The sequence below is a fragment of the Solanum verrucosum genome, unplaced genomic scaffold (assembly GCF_900185275.1).
Source record: "Solanum verrucosum unplaced genomic scaffold, falcon-dt-bn FXZP01000214.1, whole genome shotgun sequence".
Classification (NCBI taxonomy): Eukaryota; Viridiplantae; Streptophyta; class Magnoliopsida; order Solanales; family Solanaceae; genus Solanum; species Solanum verrucosum.
The window spans coordinates 3,639,119-3,655,276 of NW_026020059.1; the positions used below are offsets into that span (position 1 = coordinate 3,639,119).

A 16,158-nucleotide genomic window follows, 5' to 3' on the forward strand; every position below is an offset into this window, starting at 1 on the left:
ATAATTGAAAATAAATATACATAGTCAAATAACACATAAAGTAAAACTGAAATTATACATATATATATATATATAGTTTTGAGGAAAAACATTTTTATTGTAGAATAATTTTCATCACATGAAACACGAATTATGGAGAAGCTAAGAGGGCCCTCTTGGTCATCCTATACTTCTTCTAATTTTATGTTTTTATATAATTGATTGATGATAGGATAAGGATGAGCTAACTTGTTTTTTTATAATAGTAATAATAATAATAATAATAATAATTATTATTATTATTATTATTATAAATTATTATAATTATTATTATTGTTTTATAAAACATACTACTATTATGATTGTTATTATATTGTTTTGTATTTGCCAAACTTGTCTATATAAACTCTAGGATTTTATTATCCATGCACCAAGCAAATATCAATAGCAAAAGCATATGAATTGTACCTCTCTTGAAGACATGAAATCACTTTTTGCTCTCATCCTCCTCATTTCACTTGCCTTGGTAAGTTAAATTCTATACAATGCACACAAATATTTAAACAATTAGTTTCTATTATTGTAGGTAACTCTATTTAATGTTGGTTATCAAAGAAATTCTATCACTATTAGAAATAGAGACTTTTTTCATCACAAATCAATGAGAATTTTATTTTTGTGATATAAAATATGGTTTTCTTCATCTATTTTCCATCAAAACACATGGTGAGAAACAAATTCACACCGAAAGTGTTGGAAACTTTCTAATTTTTGCATGTGAAAACATTATTTCCTTATTATTATTATTATTATTATTATTATTATTATTACTTGTTATTATTATTATTATTTTCTAACCGATTCAATCGAAATATAAGTGGAAATGACCACTGAATATTTTTTATTGAAAAATTTTAATAGAAAAATAGTGATTTTTTAGCAACGTACCTAATACAATAATATATCCAGCGAAATCCAACAATTAGTGGGGTCTAGAGAAGATAGTATGTGTGCAGATCTTATCTTTACTTTGAGAGGTTAAGATGTTTTTTCGGTACTTCGTCGACTCAAGAAAATAACATAAGTAAACAAATCAAAGAAAAATTACCCAATATCTAAAAAAAATTAGTATATTAACGATGCATAAAACATAAACTCCTCTATTCAATATCATGAGAAAAGGGCTTGATATACCCTTAAATTTTGTCATTTAGAGCTAATATACCACTCGTTATAAAAATGATTCATATATACACCCCTACTATTATACAAATGTCTCACATATATCATTTTTCTCTAATGGAAGTGAAAAAATTGATTTTAATTATTTTAAAAAATATATATAATCCCATATGGGTATATTTAATCCTCCTCACACATATTTTTTTTTGACTTTTTTTTTTTATTCTAATGACTAATTTAAATTTATTACTTTGATGGTCAAATTTATTTATGTTCACTAATTTTCTTGTAAAATTTATTATAGATGACCCAATTTTTTTTCAAGCGAAAAATGACAAATATACCCCCGAACTATTGTAAATGGTATGCAGATACCCTCCGTCACACTTTTAGGACATTGGTGCCCCCGCCATTCAAAAACTAGAACATTTATACCCTTTATATAAACAGACATACATGTGTCATAATCTTATCCACCGACCCGACATTTATTAAATATCGGATCGTCGGATAAGATTGTGCCACGTGTCCCTATTTAGTCTTCCGTTAGAGTGAAAGGCATATATGCTCTAGTTTTTGGATGGCAGGGGCACCAATGTCCCAAAAGTATAACGGAGGGTATCTGCATACCATTTACAATAGTTCGGGGGTATATTTGTCTTTTTTCCCTTTCTTCAAATACAGAAACTAAAGCAACAATATAGTAAAAAAAAATAGTTTTAAATTATAATATAAACAAAAATTTGTTTTTTTTTTCTTTACACTAAGGAATGAAAGAAAAAAAAAAAAAGAATAAGAAACTCAAATAATGATAATCAAAGAAGTCAAAAAATGATTTATGTATGAAAAAATTAAAATATACCTTGAACTTTGCTAGAAAGATCATATATATCCCTACATGAATTTTTTTAAAATTAAAATTCAAATATATAAATTTAAAACTAATTTTTTCAAAAATATAAATATTCTACCCAAAAAAATTCTATGTATATCCGTACCAAATGTTTATGCATATTTGTATACTAGATACAATACTATGTGCTTGCATAGGTTTAATATATATTATCTTATGCGTCTTACTTTACTTGGCACACATAAAATTAGGAAAGTCAACCTTTTATGTAATTTTCAATTAATATATGTTATTCTCTATATCCCAATTCATGTTGCACAAGAAAAAAAATTGTGAGTTCATCAATAATTTAATATATTTTTAAAAATATTATTGTGATTTATAGTACTATTTTAATTTTTTTTTAAATACATAAAATATATAAAAGAAAGCAAAACAAATAAATTAAAATGAAGTTAAAATAGAATAGCAAATTGGTCAAATAACCAACTGACCTTCTATGTATTAGTAATAAAAAATGAATGAACATGTAACCATGTAACATAGAATTCAACAAACATTTTATTGTCTGTCATTTTTGTGCAGTATGCTAGCAGCACAAATGCAAGAAGAGACCCTGGAGAATATTGGAATATTGTGATGAAAAATGAACCCATGCCTATAGCAATCAAGCATCTTATGCCTCAGTATGACGTTCCTCCCGAGCCAAGGCCAACTGTAACTGCTTATTATCATGATGATGCTAGTCTCAAACAAGAAAAGTCTTTTGAACCAAGACCAACTGCAACTTCTTACCATGATAATGAAGTCAGTCTTAAAGGAGAAAAGTCTTTTGAACCAAGGCCGAGTGCAACTGCTTACCATCATGATGATGTAGGTCTCAAACAAGAAAAATCATCATTTACTATAGATTTTGAACCAAGGCCAACTGCAACTTCTTACCGTGGTAACGAAGTCGGTCTTAAAGGAGAAAAATCTTTTGAACCAAGGCCGAGTGCAACTGCTTACCATCATGATGATGTTGGTCTCAAACAACAAAAATCATCATTTACTAAAGATTTTGAACCAAGGCCAACTGTAACTTCTTACCGTGATGATGAAGCCAGTCTTAAAGGAGAAAAGTCTTTTGAACCAAGGCCGAGTGCAACTGCTTACCATCATGATGATGTTGGTCTCAAACAACAAAAATCATCATTTACTAAAGATTTTGTACCAAGGCCAACTGCAACTTCTTATCGTGATGATGAAGTCGGTCTTAAAGGAGAAAAGTCTTTTGAACCAAGGCCGAGTGCAACTGCTTACCATCATGATGATGTTGGTCTCAAACAACAAAAATCATCATTTACTAAAGATTTTGAACCAAGGCCAACTGTAACTTCTTATCGTGATGATGAAGTCGGTCTTAAAGGAGAAAAGTTTTTTGAACCAAGGCCGAGTGCAACTGCTTACCATCATGATGATGTTGGTCTCAAACAAGAAAAATCATCATTTACTAAAGATTTTGAACCAAGGCCAACTGTAACTTCTTACCGTGATGATGAAGTCAGTCTTAAAGGAGAAAAGTCTTTTGAACCAAAGTCGAGTGCAACTGCTTACCATCATGATGATGTTGGTCTCAAACAACAAAAATCATCATTTACTAAAGATTTTGAACCAAGGGCAACTGCAACTTCTTACCGTGATGATGAAGTCATTCTTAAAGAAGAGAAGTCTTTTGAACCACGACCGACTATAACTACTTATTATCATGGTGGTGCTGGTCTCGAACAAGAAAAATCATCCTTTACAAAAGATTTTGAACCAAGGCCAACTGCAACTTCCTACCGTGACAATGTAATCAGTCTTAAAGGAGAAAAGTCTTTTGAATCAAGGCCAAATATTAGTGTGTACAATGAGTGATATTGCAAAAGCATTGTGTGTCATTTAGTTTTCTTATAAACTCCCTCCGTGTGAATGCCCTTTCAATGTTATGTGGTTTATGGAATAAGGAAAAATAAACTTTTGTACTATAGTATTTCTTGAGTTTAATGTAATTGTTGTTTAATTGTGTGCAAATTGTCCCTATTTTTAGAGTGCTTATTATTGGATCACCTCTACTTGAAGGTCTTGTTTGCAACAAATTTTAGGCATATGGAAAATAAATCAACCATAAATAAATCTGAAGAAACAAGAATATTTTATTGATAAATCAACGTGGGTACAATTATGTTCCTCCCTTAATTCTTCTCTCACAAGATATTTATCAATGATTCGAGGGTTGTTAGTGGTGTATTTCTCGAACTAGGATGACATGAACTTGATCTTCATAATTTGAGGGTCGATAGTAGTGTATTTCTCGAATTAAGATAATTTGAGTTTTGATCTCTTTATGATCATATTCCATGAATTTGTGGTGAAATTTTTGAGATTTCAATCTCTTTATGGAATTTTTGAGATGCCTTTGAAGGAAACTTAGTACTCTTTATATAGGCAAGAACTGGGTTTAGGGTTGAGTAGCCTTCAAGAATCCTAATTAAAATTGAACACACCTTGTAGAGTCTCAGGTCGAATTAAACACATCTTGTAGAGTCCCACAAAATTCAATGTGTACATGTCTATTTGAAGGAATTACCCTATCACAATTTCTCTTCACTTAATTTTTTAAAATGTATCCTTATACCTATATAATTGTGTAAGGTATGTGAATATAAAGTGAGAACATAAATAGTACTCCCTTTGTCTCTAATTACTTGTCCACTTTTGAATTGGCACACCTATTAAGAAATCAATTAATGACATAGTGAGTTTACCATTTTACCCCTATTAATTATGAAGTGGATGAAAAGTTCTGCATTTTTCAAAGTAATTAGTCATTTAATTGAGGGTATAATATAATAGGTAAAAAAAATTGTCCTTTCTTGATTAGTCAAAATGGACAAGTAATTAGGGACCACTATAAAAGGAAAAGTGGACAAGTAATTAGGGACATAGGGAGTACGAATTTGCAAATTCAATGTAAGACGATTTCAGTGCTACTGAATCCAAGTTACTCTTAGATGAACCACTTTAGAGTGACCTTTTTCAAAAAATGAAGTCTTTGAGATTTTCCCCTGAGGCTAATTCATTAATAAATCAAAGCAAATAAAGTGTTTACAACTAAAGCATTATGTAGAAAATTAGAACTAGATACTATTAAGTAAGACGTGATCAAAATGCTCCAAAGTGTCTATAATTTATTCTTGTTCCTATTATTGTGTTGAATTTATGTAGGCTTTTTTCCTTTGTTGTTTATGACATTTGCTGAATACTGCTTCATAGAATTATTCACTTTTGGACTTGTATGTGCTATATAATCTAGTGTATTTGTCACGATCCAACCCACCGGGCTATGCGGGCACCCACTCTAACACCTAAGTTGGAGAACCCTCATATCCCAAAAATCAAACATGCAGAAAATTTTAAGGAAACAGATACAATTATAATAACAAGATGTTATAAATAATATCCTAAGACACATTGTTAGTTAAAACTTGCAAAGTAATTTAATAACTCCCATGGATCTAATCTAAACAGGTACAAGAGCTACTAAGAGTACAACTGGACAAATAAATAAAGACACAGCTCCCACCATGCGGAAGGAAGAATAGAAGCTGTTGGAGATTTCTTCGTCTTCACCTAATGAAACGTCACTAATCCTGCATCCAGACTATGTCAAAAGACATAACAAGAGTAGTATCAGTACAAAACACGCGTACTGATAGGCATCATCGGTCAACCCGACGCCCACCACATAGCATAAGAAACCAACTAGTAAGATCATGAAATAAACCACTCGCTTCTCCACCTTTACCCCTTCTTGAAATACCTCCAAATCACACTAGCATCTGACTACTAACCACCTTCCAGTCAACCTACTTACTAGGTACTTGATCATAGCCTAACCATTCTATCATATTGAGAAATTCCCAAACACAACCACTGACATTTCAGTCAACCTTTCGCGTCATACCCTTACTTCCTCATCACACTAACCAACCACAGTCACATAGTACATTAAATCAAGCTTTCTTCCCACTAAACTCAATCGTTTTTCCCCAAGCGAAATCTGCCTAAGCATATTTCATCACATCCGCTACCTCTACTTCTCGCCATTACAACACACGAACCCCCCCTTATTATCCATTACTCTCCCCTTGAACACTTTATCCTTCCACAATATCTAATAAGTTCGCTTAACCCAAGAACTCGCAAATATTAACGGTCATAACTTGTATCCCCCAAGTTCAACATAATTAAGCAAGTCAAACCAACATTATAATCCCATGCATATATCAAACATGTACCACGTTATCAACATTTACGAACAACAAACCACTTCACATTTTATATCAAGTCACACAATTTGCCACATCATTGGTCCTTTCATAGAACCCAAACCCAAACAGTTAGTTATGCCGGAACATGACAACCTATCCAAGTTAGTTATACCGAAACGTGGCAGCCGATCCCATAGTTATGTCGGAACGTGGCAGCCGATCCAAGTTAGTTATGCTGGAATGTGGCAACCGATCCATTCAACACACCACAATCACAAACACAATCAAAATCACAAGTATATCCTCAAGATCATACATTTAGGTCATGATTTCATGGCAATCATAATTCATCTATCTCATACACAACAAGTGTGATCAATAATGCATCATTCATATACATATAGGTATCATAATGAAGCAAGAACAACATACATCACACAATCATAGAGTCAAAACCATCACTCGTGGATTATTCATCAACGCGCCTCATGCAAACCCTAATTCAGCCATACTCAGCCCTAGTTCATCGTCTAAGGCTTCTTTCTAGGGTATTAAATCATAAACCATTCGGTGCACGAAGGTCTACGCATAAATCCTACCATTGATTTACATATATTACACGGTGATTACAGATTTAATCTACTCAATTCATAAAACCTAGCCTACTTGGGCGCCAAGCAGTTGTACGGAGTTTTTTACTTCGCTTCCGATTTTCCAGGCTTCGTGACAGTGAATTTGGCCAAGAATTCAAAAGGTCTCACCATCATCATACTAGAAATCTCCTTCTCATTCCTTCCCAAGTTTAGATTAGCCTTTCTTAGATTTCTATGGTGTTTTACGACTTATTTAGGTATTTTAGAAAGATGAAAAAAATATAATTTCTCGTAATTTACGTTCTGCCTCACCTATCTCGCCATGAACGACTAGTGTATGAAAATCATGCGCCAAACTTTGATTTATTACCAAATTAAAGGATTGGTCCACTACGGGATCACGACGAATGTCGATTTTTCACTTCATTCCCACGAAAGAATATAATACCCAACGGACTAGAGGAACAAATGAAACCCACACATAGAATCGAATGCATTCGATCTACAAAGCTTGGCTCGCTAGGGCGACAGCCCTCTTGCTAAAGTGGTGCCGCTGTGGCGAGAGATCTCCCGCCCAAACAGTAAAGGGAAAATGAGGAACGACTTCCCTTATTTCTCCCTTTCTCAAACTCAAACCACCCAAAACTCTCTCGAATCACTTCGCTCCGAACGTCAAAACTCAGGTATTTTTCGCATTCCTTACACTCTATACTTCATTATTTAGCTAACAACGATTGCATACCCGATTAATTGACCAATTTGGAAGGGTTTTTGGGGTAGTTATTTGAAATTGAAAATAGGTTGCTAGATTTGTTAGAAAACGTAGCATGGTTACTTCCCGTACGTCCCCAATGTTCCCACAACGTCCTGGGCGTAAGGATTTTGTAAAAATACAGGTAAACCGATATCAAAATGGGTGGGGGGAAGTTGAAGGGTCCCTTGGTCCAAAACTCCGATTTAGGCCTCTTTTAAGAGTTAATTTGTCGAAATAATTGCTTATTTATGTTCGAGGATAGTTAAATAACTTTAATCTGCTGAAATTCTGTCGAAAACAGGGGTTTTGGGATGAAAAGGCGCCATTGACGCACCTGGTGTTTGTCCTAGATGAAGGCTGTTATGGCGGCCTTCATCTCGCTATGGCGGCCTTCACAATCCTGCCAAGGCGGGATTATGGCCGTTGTGGCGGGATACGCCAGGCAGTGCCTCACCCCTTAACACAAAATTCTTTTTCTTAAATTTTTAGCCTTACACCGATTATCCTATCACAATCTAACTTATATTCAACTTATTGCAGGCTTTCTAAATGGCAGGACAAAACGACGAACACTTACCTTTCATCCGGTTTCCCAATGCCGCAAGTCGGGAAAGGCATCATGGCCACCGTAACACGGGGTTCTATTGTGAGAGGGATTTTGTGAGGCACAGGTTGAAGGAGAAGGAGCCTGTCTTTTATGCTCGCCTGGTAGAGTTCGGGTGGGTCCCGCTGACTGAGGCTCACCTAAATGCATGCTCCACTTGGGTGAGGAAGTTCTACGTCATCCTGCCTACTATGCGATGGGATGACTCTCACCCCATCATCCGCATCAGGGGAGTTGACATTCCTCTGAACGCCACTGCTATCAATGAGGCCCTAGAGGTACCGAAGGTCCTGAACCATGAAGACGAGGCCAGGCTAGGGGAGATGGACCTGGAGTGGCTGAGAGACACTCTTGTTGAGTCTACGCGCCGGGATCGGGTTTACTGGGCTACTGTTGAAGGTATTACTAGCTCAAATTGGTCATTCGATGCTAAGAGGTGGCTACATTTGGTGACTAGGAGGATCCACCCGTCGGGCAACTGCACCGACGTGACCTTTCCCCGGGAGTTGGTAGTAGCGTGCGTTATACAGGGCATCCAACTAAATGTAAGGGCACAAATTATTTCGGAATGGAAGATGTTCTATCGAGGTAACAAGAAGACGTTCTCTCTCCCCGGTCTTATCACTCCATTGTGCAAGCGGGTGGGAGTGCCACTGTTTGATGATGACGAGGTACTTCCTATGGATCCCTCCTTCACCCTATTTTGGTTAGGACAGGTTCTACTTCTAGGAGCAAAAGGAGAAGGACGGGCTGGGCTAGCAACAGTAAGACGGCTATGGATTAGGACGATGAGGACCAACTCTCAGGTACACGGATCGAAGAGGATCTGGAGGCTGTCCGTAAGAGGATGGGGAGTGCTTATGCCGACTTCACTCCAGTTCCACCCAACACTACCCTAGAGGTCGAGATGCTCCGTCGCTATCTGCACCAGGAGAGGAGAAATGGTCTGGATAGGGATCATCTGATGGCCTGGATGTGGAAGACTATTAAGGTCGTCTTTACTTGTGTTGCCCCTGGCAAGGAGATTCCCCAACTCAATCCAAAGGACTTTACGCAGTTTCCTATGTTGAACGAGGCCTGGGCTGCCCTGATACCCCCAGAGGACTCGACTTTGATATGGACACCACCCAGTCCGAGAGTTCCTAATTGGCTTTCATTTCGCCCCTCTTGGGCTTGTAAGGTTTAGGACAATTTCGTTTTTATCTTTCGCTTTACTAGATTTTTGTAGCACATGGATGCTTGATTTCCTGCTTTTCCATAGTAAATGAAGAATTCCTAAGTTTTAAATTTATTCTCTGATTTGCTGAACACTGAAAGGATTGTAGGGATTTGTTCGGATCCTATTTAGGTTGACATTTCGAAGTTAGGGAAAACAGGGGAGGTTGGGTTGAGGTTCTGCCTCGTCCAGTCTCGCTCTGGTGGGAAAAATCTCACTCTAGCGGTGTTGCTATGGTGGGAATAATTCCGCCCCAGCAGCTCATACGGGACCAGAACCCAGGCTAATAATTTATGGGTTCTTTTTGTTTTTCTAAGAATTCCCCAAGGTTTCCAGCTTAACCAAACAATCTAAGAAAAATCTCCAAGCTAGGAAAATCATTAACTAATCTGAATCAATCTTAATGGCACGGCACCCCACTGGCTCTCATTAATTCAATGTTACACCCACATATCCCCAGGATACACCCAGACATTCACACGATTATTGTTTGGTTGCAACGCACGTCCAGATTCCATTTTACGAATCACCTCGTAAATTAGCTAGACCCTCGCACCAGCTTAATTCTGACTTTCTTTTCGCAACGAGTTTCACGACACTTAAACATTTACAACTTGCATAACTTCAATCAATATAGCCAACACAATGCACATATTCAAGGTTCAAGCACACATTATAGTACACATAATCACCTTCACAGTAAATTTAGAAAACAAGAATTAAACACTTACACATTCAAGTAGCAACTCAAGACAAGCCCAAATTTTTTAATTAGTTATTTCACTCCATGGATGACCATTACTGATCATCCATGCAATTACACCGCCCCTAGGGCCATATACCAATTGAAACCATCCCAGTTTCAATTTACCTTGCTTGTGTTCCTTCAGTTGCGACTGCGACTTTCGATTCACTTTGTTGAGATACCAATTGGAATCGGGAGATACCAATTGAACTCAACTCATGACACAAGTGACAGTTCGCACGAAAGAAGAGAATGAGTGGAATAATTTCCTAGAATGCTTCCTAGCTTCTTGAAGATTAGATGTGGACATCAACACACCAATCAGCAGGAGTCTAGTCCACATTTTGCTCTTGTACGGGGAGACTGATAACCTAGGCTTTGATACCAATTTGTCACAACCCAACCCACCGGACCATACGGGCACCCACTCTAACACCTAACTAGGAGAACCCTAATATCCCAAAAGTTAAACATGCAGAATATTTTAAGGAAACAAATACAATTATAATAACAAGGTTTTATAAATAATATCCTTAGACACACTTTTAGTTAAAACTTGCAAAGTAATTTAACAACTCCCATTGATCTAATCTAAACAAGTACAAGAGCTACTAAGAGTACAACTGGACAAATAAATAAAGACACAGCTCTCACCATGCGGAAGAAAGAATAGAAGCTGTTGGAGATTTCTTCGTCTTCACCTAATGAAACGTCACCAATCCTGCATCGAGACTATGTCGAAAGACATGGAAAGAGTAGTATCAGTACAAAACATGCATACTGGTAGGCATCATCGGTCAACCTGACGCCCACCAAATAGCATAAGAAACCAACTAGTAAGATCATGAAATAAACCACTAGTTTCTCTACCTTTACCCCTTCTAGAAATACCTCCAAATCACATTAGCACTCTAACTACTAACCACCTTCCAATCAACCTACTTACTAGGTACTTGATCATAGCTTAACCATTCTATCACATCGAGAAATTCCCAAACACAACCATCGACATTTCAGCCAACCTTTCGCGTCATACCCTTACTTCCTCGTCACACTAACCAACCATGGTCACATAGTACATTAAATCAAGCTTTCTTCCCACTAAACCCAATCTTTTTTCCCCAAGAGAAATCTGCCTAAGCATATTTCATCACACCCGCTACCTCTACTTCTTGTTATTACAACACACGAACCCCCCCTTATTATCCATTACTCTCCCCTAGAACTCCTTATCCTTCCACTATATCTAATAAGTTTGCTTAACCCAAAAACTCTCAAATATTAACGGTCATAACCTATATCCCTCAAGTTCAACATAAGCAAGTCAAAATAACATTATAATCCCATGCATCTATCGAACATGTACCACACTATCAACATTTATGAACAACGAACCAATTCACATTTTATATCAAGTCACACAATTTGTCACATTATTGGTCTTCTCATGGAACCCAAACCCAAACAGTTAGTTATGCCGAAACGTGGTAACCAATCCAAGTTAGTTATACCGGAACGTGGCAATGGATCCCATAGTTATGCCGGAACGTGGCAACCGATCCAAGTTAGTTATGCCGGAACGTGGCAATCGATCTATTCAACACACCACAATCATAATCACAAGTATATCCTTAAGATCATACATTTAGGTCATGATTTCATGGCAATCATAATTCAACTATCTCATACACAACAAGTGTGATCAATAATGCATCATTCATATACATATATGTATCATAATGAAGTAAGAACAACATACATCACACAATCATAGAGTCACAACCATCACTTGTGAATTATTCATCAACGCGCCTCATGCAAACCCTAATTCAGCCATACTAAGCCCTAGTTCATCGTCTAAGGCTTCTTTCTAGGGTATTAAATCATAAATCATTTGGTGTACGAAGGTCTACGCATAAATCCTACCATTGATTTACTTATGTTACACGGTGAGTACAGATTTAAACTACTCAATTCATAAAACCTAGCCTACCTGGGCGCCAAGCAGTTGTACGGAGTTTTTGACTTCGCTTTCGATTTTTCGGGCTTCGTGACGGTGAATTTGGTCAAGAATTCGCAAGATCTCACCATCCTCATGCTAGAAATCTCCTCCAAGCTTAGAGCAGCTTTTCTGAGGTTTCTAGGGTGTTTTACCACTTATTTAGGTATTTTAGAAAGATGGAGAAAATAGAATTTTTCATACTTTTACGTTCTGCTCGCCTATCCCGCTCTAGCACCAATTTACCCCGCCCTGGCGCTGCCGCCCTAGCGGCATCTAGCCCGCTCTAGTGAGAGGATGGTCCAGAATTTTTCCGGATTTTTGCTCCTCCTAAATAACGAAAGTTCAGGTCGTTACAGTTTTTTTATCTTGATAAATGATAAATATCAATCTTGATATTTGTTGAATCATTTTGTATTTTTATTCATCTGACCTACTTATTTTATGCATTGCTTTTGCATAATATTATATTTGTTACTCCCTCTGTCCCAATTTATGAGACACTTTTCATTTTTTGATAGTCAAACAGTTTAAGTTTGACCGCAAATTTGCGCATGGAATCTTCAATTTTTTGAAATGAAATTTATATATTTGTAAACTACATAAAAAGTACTATAACTCACAATAAATGATAGTAATTCAAAATATTTAAAAGATCTATCAAAAATTTACTATCAAACATAGACTTGTTTGAATCTCATAATCTGAAAATTGTCACATAAAATGGGATAGAGGGAGTATATTTTTTCTCAATAGAATGAGCATTCAAAGGAAGGACATATCTGATAATTGTTGCCCCAACGGAGACCTTCTCACGAACAAAGTGGTAGTCCAGGTCAACATGTTTTGTTCACGCATGAAGAATCAGATTGCTTGTGAGGTGTAATGCACTAATATTGTCAGAATAAAGCATAACAAGAGAATCGATATATACACCAAGGTATCGCAACAAATGAAGAGTCCACGTTACTTCCGCTGCAAGAGAGGCTAGCTAGAGCACGATACTCTGCTTTGGCACTTGATCGAGCTATTGCATGTTGTTTCTTAGATGACCAGGAGATACAATTAGCTCCCAAGAAAACACACAGACCTGTAGGGTGTGTTTGGTATGGACCAATTTTCTCATGTTTGGTTGACTTAAATGTTTGAAAAATGTTTTCCAAATCAACTCATTTTCCTCAAATTTAAGGAAAATGACTTCACTTCTAAAATTAAGGAAAACATTTTCCAAAAGTCTACTTCATCATTTATTTATTTTTCTTACCCTACCCATACCCCGTACTCGACTCTCCCCATTAAAAAAATTCTTATTTTTAAAATTTCATCTATATTTTTATCCCTACCACCAAATCAGCCCCCCCACTCTCAAACCAAAAAAATAAAAAAAATTAAAATTAATTTTGAAAAATGTTTCAAATTTTAAGATTTTTTTTACCTCACTCAACCCCTACCACCCCTACTCCCTACCCCTCCTCCAAACAAGGCCACCACCTTCCCCTACCAAACATGAGAAAATTAGTTAGAAATCGACTTGTTTTCCAAGAAAACATTTTCCTTCATACCAAACACACCCGTAGTGGACCTCCGAGTAATAGAACACCCTTCCCAATCTGCATAAAAGAATCCAACAACTTTCAAGGAAGAGTTGGACGTCATGCGCATGCCAAAGTTGATAGGTATATCGCAATATAAGTTTTACTCATTGCCAATGTAAAGTCGTTGGAGTCTGCATAAATTGACAGCATGTGTTAGATCAGGACATATCAAAGAGAGAATTGAGTGCTCCTATAGTCAAAATCATTTTTCTATGATGTACAAGTGTGAATGGCGCATCATTAATATTGTCTTATTAAGAATGTCCTTTGCATATTTGGCTTGACTTTGATCCCTAGGAAGATATCAGGAGCTTCAACTTACAATAGTAAGATACATGACATGCATAACATCCAGATATACCATCAATACTTTTGAACATTTTTCTCAAGAGTAATAGTATGATATACAGAATGTCATCAATGATCGTGAATCAGTTTTCTCAAGAGTAATAGTTTTTGAACTTTTCCTACAAATCACCAGGACGGTCTGTAGAAGTTCCTACGACCCGTAGGATGGGGTAAGGTCTCCATACTTGGTGACTTGGTGAAACATTTTGAAAAATGGGTCCCTACGAGAAAGGTCTACGACTCGTAGAAAGTTCTACAAACCGTAGAAGAAAATAGTGGATATACATGATATATAGGAAATATGAAGATATACATAAGGATATATATATATATATATATATATATTTCTCTTATCTAGAAGTGGCACTTCTAAAGGACTAACAAGGGCAACTATGTAATTTTACTATTAGTTTTAGGGACTTCTAAAGGATGAACAAGGGCACATAGATAATTTTACTGTTACTTTTCTGTGTATGATTTTACCTCTTCATTGTTTACATCAACAGTCTCCTCAACATATGCTCTGAGACTCTTCTCAGGTCAAAAATCTGCCATATTCATCTGGATTAATCTCTGTTTCGCCTCAAATTTCTCTTCCATGTTGATGTATTCATTAACTACAGTAAGTTTTTCTTCTCCCTTGTCCCCAATTTCTCTTCCTAATGTGTCCAACTCTTGAGAAAGGGCCTATGATGGTCACTATTTTCATTCTTCTCTAGATATTTAGGTATGCATGTCATTGAATTCAAGGATAATTTGTTTTTTATCTTGTTGTTTCCCTTTGATTGTTTTAGGTGTAGATAGAATTTAAGATTAGCGAAATAATTTGTAGTGATAGAAGCAATGTATGACGCAATTAGTTTTCACAAACTTAGAAGCGACAGGATACTGCACATCTTTCGTGCTTATATATTATTGGTTTTCCAAAAATTCTCTGGATATCTAGCTTCAAAGTGTTGATCAGGCTTTCTTCTGAATTATCCATTTTTTTCAGGATCCAATTAGTTTTTATCTATTTTTGCTTTTTAATGTATCCGATTATTGTTAATGAAATTCTGGTGATATAAATATTTTTACTGTTTATTTTCACATGCATGTTGGTAATTGCATTAGATTTGCACTCTGATGAACGGAAGGTATTTGAAAATATGCCTAAATCAACTAATTTCTTTTCACAATAGGTTTACTATAACAACAACAAAATGTGTATGAACTATGAAGTAAGAGATAAAATAAGACAAGATTGCTATAGTATAAGGCGTGATCCATGTTCAGTCTAAAGCATTTCTTTGTCGTTGCTCTAATTTCTATTCGACCTCATAATTCGAACTTAAAAAATACATGTCCAACAAATATTAGATCCTTTCATTCTATTTCATTTGTGTATGTTGCTGATATGGTATTTAGAAATATCAACATTGTTGAATTTTTCTTTATTCTTGATTGTCCACTTGGAATTTAAATTTTTCTAAGATTTAAGAAGTGCATAAAACTTGGTTCCTGATGGACACACAACAAAAATGTAGCTTCATCTCTTTAATATGGTATGTTCCTCTTCTCATAAATGTCTTTATTTTAAAAATTGCAAGTAATTTTATCATGTTTGAACAAGCCATTTTCGATTTTTCTTTGGTTAACCTATGTTTTTTTTCTTGAATTGATTTTATCTTTTGGTTATCTCGATTATCCGCTTCGATAAAATGATGTACATTAATAACAAAATTGGTAATCTCAATTCTCACTTTGGTGATCCACATATGTGTGAACACCGCAACACATAATTGTACAAAAAGAAATAGGTATTGTATTGCATTTATGAACTTATATATTTGATTGGTAACTGAACTTTGGACCTATTTAATTGATAGTTAAATTGCATCCCCTTCTCTCATGAACATGTGTGTTGCACTTCTCCTTAAGCAAATGCAGAGTCAATATTTTCTTGGACCACTACTATTATGAGTTGTTTCATTTAACTTCATTGAAGGCAATTGA

At 35.8% G+C, this 16,158-nt stretch overlaps 1 protein-coding gene across 1 annotated transcript; it reads left to right on the plus strand.

Annotated features, from left to right (window-relative positions):
* Nucleotides 1-352: 352 nt before the first annotated feature.
* Nucleotides 353-3,913, plus strand: LOC125823249 (organ-specific protein S2-like). Its single transcript, XM_049502647.1, has 4 exons — nucleotides 353-505; nucleotides 2,600-2,724; nucleotides 3,085-3,591; nucleotides 3,886-3,913. The coding sequence occupies exons 1-4, from the start codon at nucleotides 437-439 to the stop codon at nucleotides 3,911-3,913; spliced, it is 729 nt and encodes a 242-aa protein (XP_049358604.1). The 5' UTR covers nucleotides 353-436.
* The last annotated feature ends 12,245 nt before the right edge of the window (nucleotides 3,914-16,158 follow it).

Bases quoted from the DNA above. Each gene is read 5' to 3' on its own strand.
- LOC125823249 (XM_049502647.1), top strand. From the start codon at position 437: ATGAATTGTACCTCTCTTGAAGACATGAAATCACTTTTTGCTCTCATC. The intron at 506-2,599 runs GTAAGTTAAATT...ATTTTTGTGCAG, and splicing joins TCCTCATTTCACTTGCCTTG to TATGCTAGCAGCACAAATGC. The intron at 3,592-3,885 runs GTCGAGTGCAAC...TTTTGAATCAAG, and splicing joins GAAAAGTCTTTTGAACCAAA to GCCAAATATTAGTGTGTACA.